General features: G+C 49.8%; 1 protein-coding gene across 1 annotated transcript in view; it reads left to right on the forward strand.

Annotated features, from left to right (window-relative positions):
- Window positions 1-20,557, forward strand: part of LOC137324060 (receptor tyrosine-protein kinase erbB-4-like) — a 938,904-nt gene that overhangs the window by 596,284 nt on the left and 322,063 nt on the right. The window contains exons 8-11 of the mRNA XM_067988230.1: window positions 968-1,081; window positions 2,457-2,583; window positions 11,817-11,890; window positions 12,992-13,082. Of these exons, the coding sequence (XP_067844331.1) occupies window positions 968-1,081; window positions 2,457-2,583; window positions 11,817-11,890; window positions 12,992-13,082 (406 nt within the window). The remainder of the gene's footprint in view (window positions 1-967; window positions 1,082-2,456; window positions 2,584-11,816; window positions 11,891-12,991; window positions 13,083-20,557) is intronic.

Here is a 20,557-nt window from a genome sequence, read left to right on the forward strand (position 1 = left end):
GGGGCTGAGATGAGGAGAAATTTCTTCACTCAGAGGGAGTGAATCTTTGGAATTCTCGACCCCAGAGGGCTGTGGAGGCTCAGTCATTGAGTACATTCAAAACAGAGATCGATAGATTTCCAGATATTAAAGGCATCAAGGGATATGGGGATAGTGCAGGAAAATGGCGTTGAGGTAGAAGATTAGCCATGATCTTATTGAATGGCGGAGCAGGCTCGAGGGGTCGGATGGCCTACTCCTGCTCCTATTTCTTATGTTCTTATGATAGAGCACAGAAGGAAGCCGTTCGGCCCATCGTGCCTGTGCCGGCTCTTTGAAAGAGCTACCCAATTAGTTCTACTTCCCTACTCTTGCCCCATAGCCCTGCAAATTTTTCCCCTTCAACTACTGAGCCAATTCTTTTTTTGAAAGTTGTTATTGAATCTGCCTCCACGACCCTTTCATAATGAGGAACATGGAAATTGAGCAAAGTCTGTGATGTATCTGTCAGGTAGGGGCACAGTGAGATAAATAGCCTTGGTTGGAGTCTATCCAACTTTTAGTCAGGGTGGCACTGGAGCGTTAAGTAGTATAGTGAGGGCTGGCTATATACTTTCACTGGAGCGTTAAGTAGTATAGTGAGGGCTGGCTATATACTTTCACTGGAGCGTTAAGTAGTATAGTGAGGGCTGGCTATATACTTTCACTGGAGCGTTAAGTAGTATAGTGAGGGCTGGCTATATACTTTCACTGGTGAGTTAAGTAGTATAGTGAGGGCTGGCTATATACTTTCACTGGAGCGTTAAGTAGTATAGTGAGGGCTGGCTATATACTTTCACTGGTGAGTTAAGTAGTATAGTGAGGGCTGGCTATATACTTTCACTGGTGAATTTGCTAGATGTTGTCTTGTTATGAACTTTAATGGAATAAACCTGTAAGAATGCCCGGGGACGTTAAACAGCTGGAAACATTCACTCTCACCTTGCAGATAACTTTGTGGTGGATCATAGCTCCTGTGTACGAGCTTGCCCGAGCAACAAGATGGAAGTGGAGGAAAATGGAATCAAAGTGTGCAAACCCTGCACGGATATTTGTCCCAAAGGTAATTTTCATTTTATCTTTGTTGAAACCTCTTTGCGTCTCCCCTCAGCAGACCAGAACCAACAGCTGACCCTCCCTCATACCCTGTTACAGAAGACTGTGATAACAATGATTAAACTTGAACTCACCCCTTTAAAGGCCCATCCCTTTCTCTCCTGTCCAGAAGGTGCTGATTCTTTGCTGGGGTACGGTTCCTCAAGTTCCAGGGTCCCTCTAGCACCTCAACCAACTGGACATTCGTCACGCATGAGCCTAGACATTGAGTTTCCACCATTGGTGGCCTGACCACCTAGCCCAGCTCTACCCACAGGTGCCTTTCCAGCGGGGTCGCTAGAAGTCGGGAACGGGAACCCTGAGTTGGGCGGTCTTAGTCAGGACGATGGTAGTGATGTTACAATTGGCCTCAGTGCCGCTGGGTTGGGGGGGTTGGTGGGGGGGTTGAGTGTGAGGGGGTGAAGTTGACGAGCACCGTAGCTCCTGACCCATCCCTTCTTAATGACCCGCTCATCAACTGCAGGTCAACTTCACACAGTGTTAAAGAGATGGTCCCAGCTGGGAGATAAGGCCAGGTCCAAGCAGGCGCAGGAAATAACAAGGCTGGAGCAAGGGGAAAGTCTAATGGGTAAAAGTACTGCCCAGAGTCGAACCAAGTCATACAGACCAGAGTACCCAGCTTCAAACCATAGCTGATCTCAGTTGCGGCAGCAGCAGGAGCTGTGCAATTGGCCTCAGTGCACTGCGGGCCAAGGAGGGCAACATTCGGCCAGGGTTCCTGCTCCCGAGTACTAGCTAGTGAACCCTCTGAGGAAAGTGTAGGTGTGTGGAGATCATGTGAGGGGAGGATTGAGCTCCGGTGGAATGGTCTCCCAGGTTGAATGACCTACTGACGCTCACAAATGAAGGGTAGCTTTCCCGGACTTTGTGCTCAAGTCTCTGGACTGGAGCGTGAACCCACAATGTTCTGACTCTGAGAGGAGAGAGGGAGATCCACTGAGATAAAGCTATTGCATAAGTGGAAATGAAGCAGAGAATAAAGCACTCGCATCATGGCTAACAGTTTATTGGCATCCTTGACACTTGTGAATGGTGAGGGTTGGTGCTACTTTCTTGGTTTCTGCTCTTTAAGTCACGGGTCGCTGACATGTCTCCTCTGCGGGTAGTTCTCCGAGTACACGCGGTGGTGGGCAACCTTGCCCGCTGCGAGGGCACGCCAGCGCCCGCAGCTTTCGGCGCATTCACCACTGCCCGATGGTTGTGGGCGGAAGCCGAGGCTCCCCGTATTTGGGAGATGAAGCCTCCCTGTGTATGACATTGCCCCGCACATTTCCGAGCCAAGACCACTTCAACATCTTCTCCTGCTTCTCCTCCCATCGCAGCTTGTGACGGCATCGGAACTGGAAGTTTGCAGATGGCGAAAACCGTCGACTCGAGCAACATTGACAAGTTCATGAACTGCACCAAAATTAATGGAAACCTTATCTTTCTCATCACTGGCATCGAGGGGTGAGTATTACAGCAAACGGCTTTGCTAGCCCAGGTTTTGCAGGTTGCAAACGTCCAGCACTGGAGCTGTGCAGCTCGAATAAAGCCAAATTAGTTACTGCAAAAGCTTCAGTATTAAACATAGAATCATAGAATCATAGAAGTTTACAACATGGAAACAGGCCCTTCGGCCCAACATGTCCATGTCGCCCAGTTTATACCACTAAGCTAGTCCCAATTTCCTGCACTTGGCCCATATCCCTCTATACCCATCTTACCCATGTAACTGTCCAAATGCTTTTTAAAAGACAAAATTGTACCCGCCTCTACTACTGCCTCTGGCAGCTCGTTCCAGACACTCACCACCCTTTGAGTGAAAAAATTGCCCCTCTGGACCCTTTTGTATCTCTCCCCTCTCACCTTAAATCTGTGCCCCCTCGTTATAGACTCCCCTACCTTTGGGAAAAGATTTTGACTATCTACCTTATCTATGCCCCTCATTATTTTATAGACTTCTATAAGATCACCCCTTAACCTCCTACTCTCCAGGGAAAAAAGTCCCAGTCTGTCTAACCTCTCCCTATAAGTCAAACCATCAAGTCCCGGTAGCATCCTAGTAAATCTTTTCTGCACTCTTTCTAGTTTAACATTGCAAAATGTCAAACTGAGATTCGTCTTGGAGCAAAGCAGGCGGTGTCGAATCAGTTGACTGTTCTATGCCTCGCCTGATATTCAATTGTATTGAAGTCACTGGGACTGAGTATCTGACCCGGGCTCTCGATGCGATATCGCCCGTTTTGTCCCAAGCTGAATTTTCACCCCATTGTGTCTGACCAATATTTATCTCTTGCCCCCCTGACCAGTTTCTTTCCCTCATTCCAATGGGTATATGGGTCTGAAGAAGTCAGGTATCTTTGGCACACACTTCAATGGAACTATTTAATAGTCTTTAATAACGTGGCTCTGACAGTGCTCACCAAAAGTGCCAGGGAGTAGGGAAGGAGATATATTGAAGGAACGATGCGCCCAGTCACTGATCAGAGACACATCGAGCTGACAGGTGCCGAGAGGAACCTATATTGTCTCCCAATGAGGGGGAGGAGTCAAGTGCGAGCGGTCCCTGGCACTGGTTACAGGGGGCATTGGCCACAGGCCTTCCACCCGTCTACTTGACTATAAAATACCACGGCCAAGAGGAAACAAAAAGAAGAAAAACTGCAGGAAAAGAGATCCTACCCTGAAAATGTATCCCATGGGAAGCAGAAACCCATAATAATAATGTGATTCTCATTAGAGTGGGAGTTCTCAGTGCTCGTGCAGTCTAGAGCACTTATAAAAGTGAACGAGGGGCTCAGCAATGCCAGTGACAGGTGTGATTATCATGGACCCTCATGCTTTCCGATCATTGATTGGCCGTATATCGGCAGCATTTGGACCAGTCGGTATAGCTGGGTCACCCTCTCACTCCACTGCAAGCTCATCTCCTATTGGCTGATGCTTGAGTAACTCTGATTGTGGTTGGTGGCCGTTCTCATCCATTTAGTTCCACAGTGATGTATCTCACCATAAAATCACTGCAGTGTTTAACAAGAAAATTGTTTCGCGAAAGGAAGTAATTTAAAATGAAACTAATCTGAAAAGTGCGCTATGTGATATTATCCCACAAACATTTAACGCGTATATTTTAAACGGGTTAATGCCCCCTTTAATATAACAGTTGCTGGAATTTGACACAAACATATTGGGATGTAAGCCTGGAAGTTGCTGCCAGGGCTGGTATTTGCCTCCGGGGACCCTGTGCAGAGGTTTGGTTGGGGATTGGGTCCATTCGGGGCCCTTGCACCCTTCTTCCTCCAGGCCTGCCTCCCACCTTCCACCCTCCGCAATCATGAGCCCATCCAAAACTCTGCTGCCCTTATCCGAACTCACACCAAGACCCTGTCATCCATCACACCTGTGCTCACTGCGTTGGCTCCCGGTCAGGCAACGCCTCAAATTTAAAATTGTAATCCTTGTTTTCAAATCCCTCCAAGGCCTCGCTCCTCTCCCTCTCTCTGTAACCTCCTCCAGCCCTACAATCCTCCGAGATCTCTGCATTCCTTCAATTCTGGCCTCTTGAGCATCCCCGATTTCCTTCACCCCACCATTGGCGGCTGTGCCTTCAGCTGCCTAGGCCCTAAGCTCTGGAATTCCCTCCCTAACCCTCTCCGCCTCTCTCTCCTCCTTTAAGACGCTCCTTAAAACCTAACTCTTTGACCGAGCTTTTGGTCACCTGACCTAATATCTCCTTATGTGACTCAGTGTCAATTTTTGCCTGATAACATTTCTGTGAAACGCCTTGGGGTGTTTTACTACGTTAAAGGTGCTAAATAAATGCAAGTTGTTGTTGTACTGATCTCTTACAAACATAAGACAATTTATTCATCCTTTTAAAAACAAATCAATAAGATCCCTCCCCCTCACTAAATCCAGAGATCGACTAGGCTGTAATGGATAGAATGTCACACACTGTTTCCACACAAAAAATTTCTAAGGCATTTAGGAGTGTTTACACGAACACTGAAATGATTAATCTGCACTGAATTAGGTGGAGAACTCCAGGGTTCCCCACATCTTTATATTTGTTAACGATTAAAGTCTCACCGCTTCTACATGAACAGCGACCCACAGTGCCGGGTCCCAGGGTGGGGACCCAGTGTTTGTCCAGGGTCCCAGGGTGGGGACCCAGCGCTTGTCCAGGGGCCCAGGGTGGGGACCCAGTGTTTGTCCAGGGTCCCAGGGTGGGGACCCAGCTTTTGTCCAGGTCCCAGGGTGGGGACCCAGCGCTTGTCCAGGGGCCCAGGGTGGGGACCCAGCGCTGGTCCAGGGTCCCAGGGTGGGGACCCAGCTTTTGTCCAGGTCCCAGGGTGGGGACCCAGCGCTGGTCCAGGGTCCCAGGGTGGGGACCCAGCGTTTGTCCAGGGTCCCAGGGTGGGGACCCAGCGCTTGTCCAGGTCCCAGGGTGGGGACCCAGCGTTTGTCCAGGTCCCAGGGTGGGGACCCAGCGTTTGTCCAGGTCCCAGGGTGGGGACCCAGCGCTTGTCCAGGTCCCAGGGTGGGGACCCAGCGTTTGTCCAGGTCCCAGGGTGGGGACCCAGCGTTTGTCCAGGTCCCAGGGTGGGGACCCAGCGTTTGTCCAGGTCCCAGGATGGGGACCCAGCGCTTGTCCAGGGTCCCAGGGTGGGGACCCAGCGCTGGTCCAGGGTCCCAGGGTGGGGACCCAGTGTTTGTCCAGGGTCCCAGGGTGGGGAATCCAGCGCTTGTCCAGGGTCCCAGGGTGGGGACCCAGCGCTGGTCCAGGGTCCCAGGGTGGGGACCCAGTGTTTGTCCAGGGTCCCAGGGTGGGGACCCAGTGTTTGTCCAGGGTCCCAGGGTGGGGAATCCAGCGCTTGTCCAGGGTCCCAGGGTGGGGACCCAGCGCTGGTCCAGGGTCCCAGGGTGGGGACCCAGTGTTTGTCCAGGGTCCCAGGGTGGGGACCCAGCATTTGTCCAGGTCCCAGGGTGGGGACCCAGCACTTGTCCAAGGCCCAGGGTGGGGACCCAGTGTTTGTCCAGGGTCCCAGGGTGGGGACCCAGCAATTGTCCAGGTCCCAGGGTGGGGACCCAGCACTTGTCCAAGGCCCAGGGTGGGGACCCAGTGTTTGTCCAGGGTCCCAGGGTGGGGACCCAGCATTTGTCCAGGGTCCCAGGGTGGGGACCCAGCATTTGTCCAGGTCCCAGGGTGGGGACCCAGCGCTGGTCCAGGGTCCCAGGGTGGGGACCCAGTGTTTGTCCAGGGCCCAGGGTGGGGAATCCAGCGTTTGTCCAGGGCCCAGGGTGGGGAATCCAGCGTTTGTCCAGGGCCCAGGGTACGATAGGCTCTTGCGCTCAGCTCCATTCGTCCTTTCCAGGCGATCCAGTCGATTTCCCCCGTTCTCCCTCAATCTTCTCTAGGATCATTCGAGGCGGAGTGTGAAACCTTGGAGTCAATAACACCCACAATGAATGGATAATAGGATCCCTGGGACCAATAGGAGGAAGCAGGGGTACAGGATAGATCCCTGGGACCAATAGGAGGAAGCAGGGGTACAGGATAGATCCCTGGGACCAATAGGAGGAAGCAGGGGTACAGGATAGATCCCTGGGACCAATAGGAGGAAGTAGGGGTACAGGATAGATCCCTGGGATCAATAGGAGGAAGCAGGGGTACAGGATAGATCCCTGGGACCAATAGGAGGAAGTAGGGGTACAGGATAGATCCCTGGGACCAATAGGAGGAAGTAGGGGTACAGGATAGATCCCTGGGACCAATAGGAGGAAGTAGGGGTACAGGATAGATCCCTGGGATCAATAGGAGGAAGTAGGGGTACAGGATAGATCCCTGGGATCAATAGGAGGAAGTAGGGGTACAGGATAGATCCCTGGGATCAATAGGAGGAAGTAGGGGTACAGGATAGATCCCTGGGATCAATAGGAGGAAGTAGGGGTACAGGATAGATCCCTGGGACCAATAGGAGGAAGTAGGGGTACAGGATAGATCCCTGGGACCAATAGGAGGAAGTAGGGGTACAGGATAGATCCCTGGGATCAATAGGAGGAAGTAGGGGTACAGGATAGATCCCTGGGACCAATAGGAGGAAGTAGGGGTACAGGATAGATCCCTGGGACCAATAGGAGGAAGTAGGGGTACAGGATAGATCCCTGGGATCAATAGGAGGAAGTAGGGGTACAGGATAGATCCCTGGGACCAATAGGAGGAAGCAGGGGTACAGGATAGATCCCTGGGACCAATAGGAGGAAGTAGGGGTACAGGATAGATCCCTGGGACCAATGGAAGGAAGTAGGGGTACAGGATAGATCCCTGGGATCAATAGGAGGAAGTAGGGGTACAGGATAGATCCCTGGGACCAATAGGAGGAAGTAGGGGTACAGGATAGATCCCTGGGACCAATAGGAGGAAGTAGGGGTACAGGATAGATCCCTGGGATCAATAGGAGGAAGTAGGGGTACAGGATAGATCCCTGGGACCAATGGAAGGAAGTAGGGGTACAGGATAGATCCCTGGGACCAATGGAAGGAAGTAGGGGTACAGGATAGATCCCTGGGATCAATAGGAGGAAGTAGGGGTACAGGATAGATCCCTGGGACCAATGGAAGGAAGTAGGGGTACAGGATAGATCCCTGGGACCAATGGAAGGAAGTAGGGGTACAGGATAGATCCCTGGGACCAATAGGAGGAAGTAGGGGTACAGGATAGATCCCTGGGACCAATAGGAGGAAGTAGGGGTACAGGATAGATCCCTGGGACCAATGGAAGGAAGTAGGGGTACAGGATAGATCCCTGGGACCAATGGAAGGAAGCAGGGGTGATGCTGAGGAAGATCCATACAGACCAGTGGTGCGGAATGGGAGAAGATTAGGCTGAGAGCAGAGCCTGCCTGGACTGACCAACACTGCCAGCGGTGACCAGTCACCGAGACTGGGTCAGCTCTCGGTCCTGTGCAATCACACGGGTTGCATGACCCTAAGGGCACCCGGTGATATTACCGCAGGCACCATTCCATGACCTGGCCAGATTATCAAAGGAGAAGATTTCTGTGAATGGAACAACAGTGGGATCACTGATCGTACCCCAAGAGTTTGGGGAGAACAGTACTGTCTGAGGCACTGGGTGGGCGGGACGGGGAGTTCTGTACTTTCCATCAAAAGTTCTTCTACCTCTTGACTGCTCAGAAACGCTGGGTGAAAATAACCACCTGTTCTGTGACTTCAGTCATAAAAGTACGCAGTTTTACTGTATTTCAAAATCTGCACATGTATTACTGTCCCCGTTGAGCTGGCCGGCCCGAGCATCGTTGAGAAACTTGGATTGTTATGCCACAGACTATTGCCCACTAGAGTCCAGTATAAGACACGGAGTGGCCCCAAAGCAGGAGGGTGTCGTCCACCAGCACTGCGTCACTTAATGCAAGCTGGCTTCAGAAGGACAGTGGCTTTGATTGCTGCTTCGAAGCAGTTCGAGTTCCTTTCCCCCCACAACACCAACAAAAAAATTCTCAAATGAAAATTGCATCTGCCAAAAATACAGGGCCCCATGAGTTTCGATTTTTTTAGCAGACAAATGAAGCAGAAATGTTAGGTCAGGGATAATTTGATTCAGGTATGTTTGAAATAGTTGAGGGCTAAGATTTTAAATTAACTCTGACAGGCATCAGTCTCTAGCCACCATGCAGGTGATGTAAGGGGCAATTGTCTCTTTTCATTGCTGGTATGTACACAGTCCCCAACCCACTGAAGAATTACATTCCCTTTTACGTTGCAGAAACTGTAGTTTGTGAATAATTCATCCACTGTTTCACTTGTTTAGAGTGTGACAATAACATGGAATCATAGAAAGGTTACAGCACGGAAGGGGGCCATTCGGCCCATTGAGTCCACGCCAGCTCCATGCAAGAGCAATCCAGCTCCCCTGCCCTTTCCCCGTAGCCCTGCAAATGTTTTCCTTTCAAGTACTTATCCAGTTCCCTTTTGAAGGCCATGATTGAATCTGCCTCCACCACCCCCTCGGGCAGTGCATTCCAGATCATAATCACTCGCTGTGTAAAAAAGTTTTTCCTCATGGTCACCCTTGGTTCTTTTGCCAATCACCTTACAACATGCCATGAGATGGCTATGGTAGCCTCGTGGTCATGGTACTGGACTAATAATCATAGAGGTCAAGAGTTCAACTCCCACCGTGGACATTCGTGCAGTTAATAAGTTTGCTTGTTTGTGGACGAGCACCAGATAATAAAATGCTGCTTGTTGTAAAAACCCTGACTGGTTCACTCATATCCCTTGACGAAGAGAATCTGGCCTACACACTGAGTGGTTGACTCTTAATGTCCTTTGAAGTGGCATTCAATGCAGCCTTGCCCACATCCTAGAAAAATGATTATTTTTAAAAAACCTTTCAAGTTCCAATTTCACAAAATGGCCAATTTAACACAATAACGCCTCCTGATTTTGAACGAAGAACAAATCCACGAGCAAATGAAATATGAAGTTAAAAGTAAAATAATGCGGATGCTGGAAACCTGACATAAAAACTGAAAATGCTGGAAAACACTCAGCAGATCAGGCAGTGTCTGTGGAGAGGGAGAAACGGTTTCATTTCAGGTTGAAGACCTCGTCAGAGCAGAAATCTAAAGTTAACTTGACGCGGTTGGTGTCAAGACACCGCTCCTGATCACTATCCAGTAACCCCTGCTGAAAAGCAGAAATGTCATTTGCGGGCAGGATCAGGCCCTGCTGTGATGCTCCCAGATAGTCCAAAATCTTGCTGACACATCGCCATTGAAAAATGGCCCCCCTTGAAAAGGTACTGAAGGGTAGGTGATACTGCTCTGACACAAGAGTTGGGCCTTCAGGAGCGGATGGGAGACAAGGGGAGAAAGTTGGAGCAAAATAAACTCTGATAAAAAGATTAACTCAAGCTTCTTTGCCAATCCAAATAAAGCAGGCCTGGCGGAGGTACAGATGGTGTGGTGTGATAATTCTCTGTAACCTCCACCAGCCCTCCGAGATTGCTGCATTCTTCCAAGTCTGGCCTCTTGTGCATCCTTCACTGCCTTCGCCCCATGATTGGAGGCCGTGCTTTCAGCTACCTAGGCCCTAAGCTCTGGAATTCCCTCCTTAAACTTCTCCGCCTCACAAACTATTTCTCCCCCTTTAAGATGCTCCTTAAAACCTACCTCTTTGACCAAGCTTTTGATCACCTGTCCCAATGTCTCCTTCTTTGGTTGGTGTCAAATTTTGTCTGATTACACTCCTGAGGAGCGCCTTGGGATGTTTTACTATATTAAAGGCGTTGCAAGTTGTTGTTGACAAATGAGGCCATGTTGTGACATCTCATTTGAAATACGGCACCTCCGACAGTGCAGCACTCCTTCAGTACTGCACTGAAGTTTCAGCCTGGGCTGCAACTCATGACCTTCTGACTCGGAGATGTGAGTGCTACCATCTGAGCCAAGGCTGACACCTCCTGAGGGTACATTTTGTGAACTCGTGCTCCCGCTGTAGAGCTTCACTTGCCAAGCACAGATCGGGAATTCAGGAGTGGAGGTCAGATTCATTTTCCATGCCAAAATTCCAGATCTGTACTCCTGGTTTGGGAACCTCTGTACTAAGAGCATTTTTTGAAAATTTAAGTGTGTAGGTCAATGGTCTTTGCACAGGAGCTTTATGACTACGTAAAGCGCACTGATTGGTTTGTTTCCTTCAATATAAGCAAAGCAATGTCAAGTACACCCATAGCTTAATTACAAGCCCATTTCCTGCTGCACTTTCAGTGTAATTACTTGTTTTTACGTGACATAGGCTTATATTCAGAGCTGTTTTCGAGCAGTCAACATTATTGGTCATCTTTTGCTAGCTTTCTAGGTGACATTAATGATGCTTGTTGATATCTAAAATACACAAAACAGATAATTAACCAAAGTGCGAAAGATGAGACTAAATTAAAACGTTTGAGGCCTCGCTGGTTGCCTGCTTTTACCATGCCAAGACTCCTGCTTTGCCTGTGAATTTGCCTGGAATTTCCTGATAACTTACAGTAATGAGACTTCAGGACATAACAAAAGCACTGAAATGCTTCACCGTTCCAGAATCTGGGCAGTATATTGCATTTAGAGATTAGCCAGGGAGAGCTAAAGATTCAGCAACCTGTGGCCCAGGCTACAGATATTTTAGCTTGGTTATCAAATGTTGATGACAAGGTACTCTGGCTAAAGGGTGATTCATAATCATAATGCAGGGCGGTGGTCAGGTATACGACCCCACAATTATTATAAGGGGTGCATTACAACCAGAGGCTGGTAAAATCACATGATTTATTAGTAGATATTGTGTTTTGTGTGAAAGCATTGTATGAAGGGTTTACTGTACACGGAAAGGCATCCAAAGCACTAAGAGCTACAAGTGAATGGGTTACAATCCATATGTAATTGTTTTAGAAAAAACTCACCAGGGATAAGCCTATGACATGTGAAAACAAGTAATTACACTGAAAGTGCAGGGGGACATGGGCTTATAACTAAAGGTATGGCTATACCTGACATTGCTTCAATTGGGAAATGATTAGTGTCCTGTGCTGAGATGACCATAAGTTTTCAGAAATAAAAGTAAATCTTGCTGGCTTGTCAGAATTTGTTTTGTGAGACATCTGTTTAACTGAACTGGCTGTTCTTTCTTTCCAGTGACCCCTATCATAATATTGAGGCTTTGGATCCAGAAAAACTCAACGTCTTTCGGACAGTCCGAGAGATAACAGGTAGTGAAAACATGGCAGGTTTCTACACTTGTGTTTAAATAAGCAAAATCTAGATTGCAACTTTACAGCCCTTCAAAAGGAACTCGTGTCACAATGAAACACCTGTTACCAGAAGAAAAGGATGTCCGTAGGTAAAGTCCCCAAAACAATGACCTTTCCATTGATGATCTCCACCAGCTCATCTTCTCATCATATCCCCTCAACCCCTTCTCTCTCCAGAAATGCGTCTAATCATCTCTTTAACACATTTATACTGTCCACTTCCATGTCCTTCCTTTGTAACTGATCTACAACTCGATTGGCCTTTGGGTGAAAAACATCTGTTTGACATCCCTTCTTATTCTTAAGTTCCTTTATGTCCCCTGGTATTCGAGCCCTTCGCCCTGGATCAATTTTATTGATCTTGAAAATGTCTTTAACTATAAGATTGAGTGGTGTATTATCGCACCCTGATTAAGGTTTTTGTTGTAACCTCTTTCAATATCTCACCGAGGAGTTTTCACTCACAGAAAATTGTCTCTCTGAAAGAAGCACAAATGGAAGGCCTGCCTCCTCCACAGCACAGAATATTCCCCAGGTCTGGAGCGCACTTTTTCTTTCAATCTCTTCACCACTTCAGTAACTGGAAGCAAACACATTTCATTTAATTCATTTTCTTAGAAATATCATTAAATGTGAATGGAGGATACAGTCACAGTGCCACATGACGTGCATATGGCAGTACCAATGAAAAGGAACTTACTTCCTCTAACTCGTGCTCCCTGCTATTTTTTGCATGCGTTCACGCAGCTTGTGATCGCTCGGTTACCCATTTACTTTTCCAGACATCTTTCGCACATACTGCCCCGTGACGCTGAATGATGCGACGTTGTAGTGTGACTTTTGATCCTTGTGCTGTTTAAGCTCTATGATTGTATTGTAGGCAGGAGAGCTTTAGCACGAGTTAATCGTAAGCGGTATTTTCAGGGAAAATAGCAGAGGGGTAAAACTTTCATTGCTGCTGTCCAGTCTACTTACACACCCTATCTGAACATCACCAGTATGATTACAACACAATGCCCAGGGCTCTTGATAATTATGTTTATTTTGTTTTTTTGCTAGGTTTTTTGAATATTCAGTCATGGCCAAGAAATATGACAGATTTCAACGTGTTTTCTAACCTGGTGACAATAGGTGGCCGGAGTCTGTACAGGTAACTTGGACCTTTATTTGTTATCTATGTGTAACCTGACTCTCTAGCTCTGTGGGGGCAGTCGCCTAGCGGTTATGGTCCTGGCCTAGCAATCCAGAGGTATATCATAATCCGACCATGGCTAGTTGTGAAATTGAATTCAATAAATGCTGTGGAAACCCAACAAGGATACCTGCCATCCCCACCCACGTGTAATCCCAGTCCTATACCATCCCCACCCATGTGTAATCCCAGTCCTATACCATCCCCACCCACCTGTAATCTCAGTCCTATACCATCCCCACCCATGTGTAATCCCAGTCCTATACCATCCCCACCCATGTGTAATCCCAGTCCTATACCATCCCCACCCACCTGTAATCTCAGTCCTATACCATCCCCACCCACCTGTAATCCCAGTCCTATACCATCCCCACCCATGTGTAATCCCAGTCCTATACCATCCCCACCCCCCTGTAATCCCAGTCCTATACCATCCCCACCCACCTGTAATCCCAGTCCTATACCATCCCCACCCATGTGTAATCCCAGTCCTATACCATCCCCACCCACCTGTAATCCCAGTCCTATACCATCCCCACCCATGTGTAATCCCAGTCCTATACCATCCCCACCCCCCTGTAATCCCAGTCCTATACCATCCCCACCCACGTGTAATCCCAGTCCTATACCATCCCCACCCACGTGTAATCCCAGTCCTATACCATCCCCACCCACGTGTAATCCCAGTCCTATACCATCCCCGCCTATGTGTAATCCCAGTCCTATACCATCCCTACCCACGTGTAATCCCAGTCCTATACCATCCCCACCCACGTGTAATCCCAGTCCTATACCATCCCCACCCATGTGTAATCCCAGTCCAATACCATCCCTACCCACGTGTAATCCCAGTCCTGTACCATCCCTACCCACCTGTAATCCCATTCCTATACCATCCCTACCCATGTGTAATCCCAGTCCTATACCATCCCCACCCACCTGTAATCCCAGTCCTATACCATCCCTACCCACGTGTAATCCCAGTCCAAAACCATCCCTACCCACGTGTAATCTCAGTCCTATACCATCCCCACCCACCTGTAATCTCAGTCCTATACCATCCCCACCCACCTGTAATCCCAGTCCTATACCATCCCCACCCACCTGTAATCCCAGTCCTATACCATCCCCACCCACGTGTAATACCAGTCCTATACCATCCCCACCCACCTGTAATCCCAGTCCTATACCATCCCCACCCATGTGTAATCCCAGTCCTATACCATCCCCACCCATGTGTAATCCCAGTCCTATACCATCCCCACCCACCTGTAATCCCAGTCCTATACCATCCCCACCCACCTGTAATCCCAGTCCTATACCATCCCCACCCATGTGTAATCCCAGTCCTATACCATCCCCACCCATGTGTAATCCCAGTCCTATACCATCCCCACCCACCTGTAATCCCAGTCCTATACCATCCCCACCCACCTGTAATCCCAGTCCTATACCATCCCCACCCATGTGTAATCTCAGTCCTATACCATCCCCACCCATGTGTAATCCCAGTCCTATACCATCCCCACCCACCTGTAATCCCAGTCCTATACCATCCCCACCCACGTGTAATCCCAGTCCTATACCATCCCCACCCATGTGTAATCCCAGTCCTATACCATCCCCACCCACGTGTAATCCCAGTCCTATACCATCCCCACCCACGTGTAATCCCAGTCCTACACCATCCCCACCCATGTGTAATCCCAGTCCTATACCATCCCCACCCATGTGTAATCCCAGTCCTATACCATCCCTACCCATGTGTAATCCCAGTCCTATACCATCCCCACCCACCTGTAATCTCAGTCCTATACCATCCCCACCCACGTGTAATCCCAGTCCTATACCATCCCCACCCACGTGTAATCCCAGTCCTATACCATCCCCACCCACCTGTAATCCCAGTCCTATACCATCCCCACCCACGTGTAATCCCAGTCCTATACCATCCCCACCCATGTGTAATCCCAGTCCTATACCATCCCCACCCATGTGTAATCCCAGTCCTATACCATCCCCACCCATGTGTAATCCCAGTCCTATACCATCCCCACCCACGTGTAATCCCAGTCCTATACCATCCCCACCCACCTGTAATCCCAGTCCTATACCATCCCTACCCACCTGTAATCCCAGTCCTATACCATCCCCACCCACCTGTAATCCCAGTCCTATACCATCCCCACCCATGTGTAATCCCAGTCCTATACCATCCCCACCCACCTGTAATCCCAGTCCTATACCATCCCTACCCATGTGTAATCCCAGTCCTATACCATCCCCACCCATGTGTAATCCCAGTCCTATACCATCGCCACCCATGTGTAATCCCAGTCCTATACCATCCCCACCCACCTGTAATCTCAGTCCTATACCATCCCCACCCACCTGTAATCCCAGTCCTATACCATCCCCACCCACCTGTAATCTCAGTCCTATACCATCCCCACCCACGTGTAATCCCAGTCCTATACCATCCCCACCCACCTGTAATCCCAGTCCTATACCATCCCTACCCATGTGTAATCCCAGTCCTATACCATCCCCACCCACGTGTAATCCCAGTCCTATACCATCCCCACCCACGTGTAATCCCAGTCCTATACCATCCCTACCCATGTGTAATCTCAGTCCTATACCATCCCCACCCACCTGTAATCCCAGTCCTATACCATCCCCACCCACGTGTAATCCCAGTCCTATACCATCCCCACCCACGTGTAATCTCAGTCCTATACCATCCCCACCCACGTGTAATCTCAGTCCTATACCATCCCCACCCACCTGTAATCCCAGTCCTTTACCATCCCTACCCATGTGTAATCTCAGTCCTATACCATCCACACCCACCTGTAATCCCAGTCCAATACCATCCCTACCCACGTGTAATCCCAGTCCTATACCATCCCCACCCACGTGTAATCTCAGTCCTATACCATCCCCACCCACGTGTAATCCCAGTCCTATACCATCCCCACCCACGTGTAATCCCAGTCCTATACCATCCCCACCCACGTGTAATCCCAGTCCTATACCATCCCCACCCACCTGTAATCCCAGTCCTATACCATCCCCACCCACGTGTAATCCCAGTCCTATACCATCCCCACCCACCTGTAATCCCAGTCCTATACCATCCCCACCCACCTGTAATCCCAGTCCTATACCATCCCCACCCACGTGTAATCCCAGTCCTATACCATCCCCACCCACCTGTAATCTCAGTCCTATACCATCCCCACCCACCTGTAATCTCAGTCCTATACCATCCCCACCCATGTGTAATCTCAGTCCTATACCATCCCCACCCACCTGTAATCCCAGTCCTATACCATCCCCACCCACCTGTAATCCCAGTCCTATACCATCCCCACCCACGTGTAATCCCAGTCCTATACCATCCCCACCCACCTGTAATCTCAGTCCTATACCATCCCCACCCACCTGTAATCTCAGTCCTATACCATCCCCACCCATGTGTAATCCCAGTCCTATACCATCCCCACCCACCTGTAATCTCAGTCCTATACCATCCCCACCCACGTGTAATCCCAGTCCTATACCATCCCTACCCATGTGTAATCCCAGTCCTATACCATCCCCACCCATGTGTAATGTCAGTCCTATACCATCCCCACCCACGTGTAATCCCAGTCCTATACCATCCCCAGCCACCTGTAATCTCAGTCCTATACCATCCCCACCCACCTGTAATCTCAGTCCTATACCATCCCTACCCATGTGTAATCTCAGTCCTATACCATCCCCACCCACGTGTAATCCCAGTCCTATACCATCCCTACCCACCTGTAATCTCAGTCCTATACCATCCCCACCCACGTGTAATCCCAGTCCGATACCATCCCCACCCACGTGTAATCTCAGTCCTATACCATCCCCACCCACCTGTAATCTCAGTCCGATACCATCCCCACCCACGTGTCATCTCAGTCCTATACCATCCCCACCCACCTGTAATCTCAGTCCTATACCATCCCCACCCACCTGTAATCCCAGTCCTATACCATCGCCACCCACCTGTAATCCCAGTCCTATACCATCCCCACCCACCTGTAATCCCAGTCCTATACCATCCCCACCCATGTGTAATCCCAGTCCTATACCATCCCCACCCACGTGTAATCTCAGTCCTATACCATCCCCACCCACGTGTAATCCCAGTCCTATACCATCCCCACCCATCTGTAATCCCAGTCCTATACCATCCCCACCCACGTGTAATCCCAGTCCTATACCATCCCCACCCATGTGTAATCCCAGTCATATACCATCCCCACCCATGTGTAATCCCAGTCCTATACCATCCCTACCCATGTGTAATCCCAGTCCTATACCATCCCCACCCACCTGTAATCTCAGTCCTATACCATCCCCACCCACCTGTAATCTCAGTCCTATACCATCCCCACCCATGTGTAATCTCAGTCCTATACCATCCCCACCCACCTGTAATCTCAGTCCTATACCATCCCCACCCACCTGTAATCTCAGTCCTATACCATCCCCACCCATGTGTAATCCCAGTCCTATACCATCCCCACCCATGTGTAATCCCAGTCCTATACCATCCCCACCCATGTGTAATCCCAGTCCTATACCATCCCCACCCATGTGTAATCCCAGTCCTATACCATCCCCACCCATGTGTAATCCCAGTCCTATACCATCCCCACCCATGTGTAATCCCAGTCCTATACCATCCCCACCCATGTGTAATCTCAGTCCTATACCATCCCCACCCACGTGTAATCCCAGTCCTATACCATCCCAACCCACGTGTAATCCCAGTCCTATACCATCCCCACCCACGTGTAATCTCAGTCCTATACCATCCCCACCCACGTGTAATCCCAGTCCTATACCATCCCCACCCACGTGTAATCCCAGTCCTATACCATCCCCACCCACCTGTAATCTCAGTCCTATACCATCCCCACCCACGTGTAATCTCAGTCCTATACCATCCCCACCCACGTGTAATCCCAGTCCTATACCATCCCCACCTATGTGTAATCCCAGTCCTATACCATCCCCACCCATGTGTAATCCCAGTCCTATACCATCCCCACCCACGTGTAATCCCAGTCCTATACCATCCCCACCCACGTGTAACACCAGTCCTATACCATCCCCACCCATGTGTAATCCCAGTCCTATACCATCCCCTCCCACGTGTAATCCCAGTCCTATACCATCCCTACCCCCCTGTAATCCCAGTCCTATACCATCCCTACCCATGTGTAATCTCAGTCCTATACCATCCCCGCCTATGTGTAATCCCAGTCCTATACCATCCCCACCCATCTGTAATCTCAGTCCTATACCATCCCCACCCACGTGTAATACCAGTCCTATACCATCCCTACCCACGTGTAATACCAGTCCTATACCATCCCTACCCCCCTGTAATCCCAGTCCTATACCATCCCTACCCATGTGTAATCCCAGTCCTATACCATCCCCACCCATGTGTAATTTCAGTCCTATACCATCCCTACCCCCCTGTAATCCCAGTCCTATACCATCCCTACCCATGTGTAATCCCAGTCCTATACCATCCCTACCCATGTGTAATACCAGTCCTATACCATCCCTACCCCCCTGTAATCCCAGTCCTATACCATCCCCACCCACGTGTAATACCAGTCCTATACCATCCCTACCCCCCTGTAATCCCAGTCCTATACCATCCCTACCCATGTGTAATCCCAGTCCTATACCATCCCCACCCCCCTGTAATCCCAGTCCTATACCATCCCCACCCATGTGTAATCTCAGTCCTATACCATCCCCACCCACGTGTAATCCCAGTCCTATACCATCCCCACCCACCTGTAATCCCAGTCCTATACCATCCCCACCCCCCTGTAATCTCAGTCCTATACCATCCCCACCCACCTGTAATCCCAGTCCTATACCATCCCCACCCACCTGTAATCCCAGTCCTATACCATCCCCACCCCCCTGTAATCCCAGTCCTATACCATCCCCACCCATGTGTAATCTCAGTCCTATACCATCCCCACCCACCTGTAATCCCAGTCCTATACCATCCCCACCCATGTGTAATCTCAGTCCTATACCATCCCCACCCACGTGTAATCTCAGTCCTATACCATCCCCACCCACCTGTAATCCCAGTCCTATACCATCCCCACCCACCTGTAATCCCAGTCCTATACCATCCCCACCCATGTGTAATCTCAGTCCTATACCATCCCCACCCACGTGTAATCCCAGTCCTATACCATCCCCACCCACCTGTAATCCCAGTCCTATACCATCCCCACCCCCCTGTAATCTTAGTCCTATACCATCCCCACCCACCTGTAATCCCAGTCCTATACCATCCCCACCCACGTGTAATCTCAGTCCTATACCAACCCCACCCACCTGTAATCTCAGTCCTATACCATCCCCACCCACCTGTAATCTCAGTCCTATACCATCCCCACCCACCTGTAATCTCAGTCCTATACCATCCCCACCCACCTGTAATCTCAGTCCTATACCATCCCCACCCACCTGTAATCTCAGTCCTATACCATCCCCACCCACGTGTAATCCCAGTCCTATACCATCCCCACCCATGTGTAATCCCAGTCCTATACCATCCCCACCCACGTGTAATCCCAGTCCTATACCATCCCCACCCACGTGTAATCCCAGTCCTATACCATCCCCACCCACGTGTAATCCCAGTCCTATACCATCCCCACCCACCTGTAATCCCAGTCCTATACCATCCCCACCCACCTGTAATCCCAGTCCTATACCATCCCCACCCATGTGTAATCCCAGTCCTATACCATCCCTACCCATGTGTAATACCAGTCCTATACCATCCCCACCCATGTGTAATCCCAGTCCTATACCATCCCTACCCATGTGTAATACCAGTCCTATACCATCCCTACCCATGTGTAATCCCAGTCCTATACCATCCCTACCCATGTGTAATACCAGTCCTATACCATCCCCACCCACCTGTAATCCCAGTCCTATACCATCCCCACCCATGTGTAATCCCAGTCCTATACCATCCCTACCCATGTGTAATACCAGTCCTATACCATCCCCACCCACCTGTAATCTCAGTCCTATACCATCCCCACCCATGTGTAATCCCAGTCCTATACCATCCCCACCCACCTGTAATCCCAGTCCTATACCATCCCCACCCACGTGTAATCTCAGTCCTATACCATCCCCACCCACCTGTAATCCCAGTCCTATACCATCCCCACCCACCTGTAATCCCAGTCCTATACCATCCCCACCCACGTGTAATCCCAGTCCTATACCATCCCCACCCACGTGTAATCCCAGTCCTATACCATCCCCACCCACCTGTAATCCCAGTCATATACCATCCCCACCCACCTGTAATCTCAGTCCTATACCATCCC

Source organism: Heptranchias perlo, chromosome 7, assembly GCF_035084215.1.
Source record: "Heptranchias perlo isolate sHepPer1 chromosome 7, sHepPer1.hap1, whole genome shotgun sequence".
NCBI classification, from domain to species: domain Eukaryota; kingdom Metazoa; phylum Chordata; class Chondrichthyes; order Hexanchiformes; family Hexanchidae; genus Heptranchias; species Heptranchias perlo.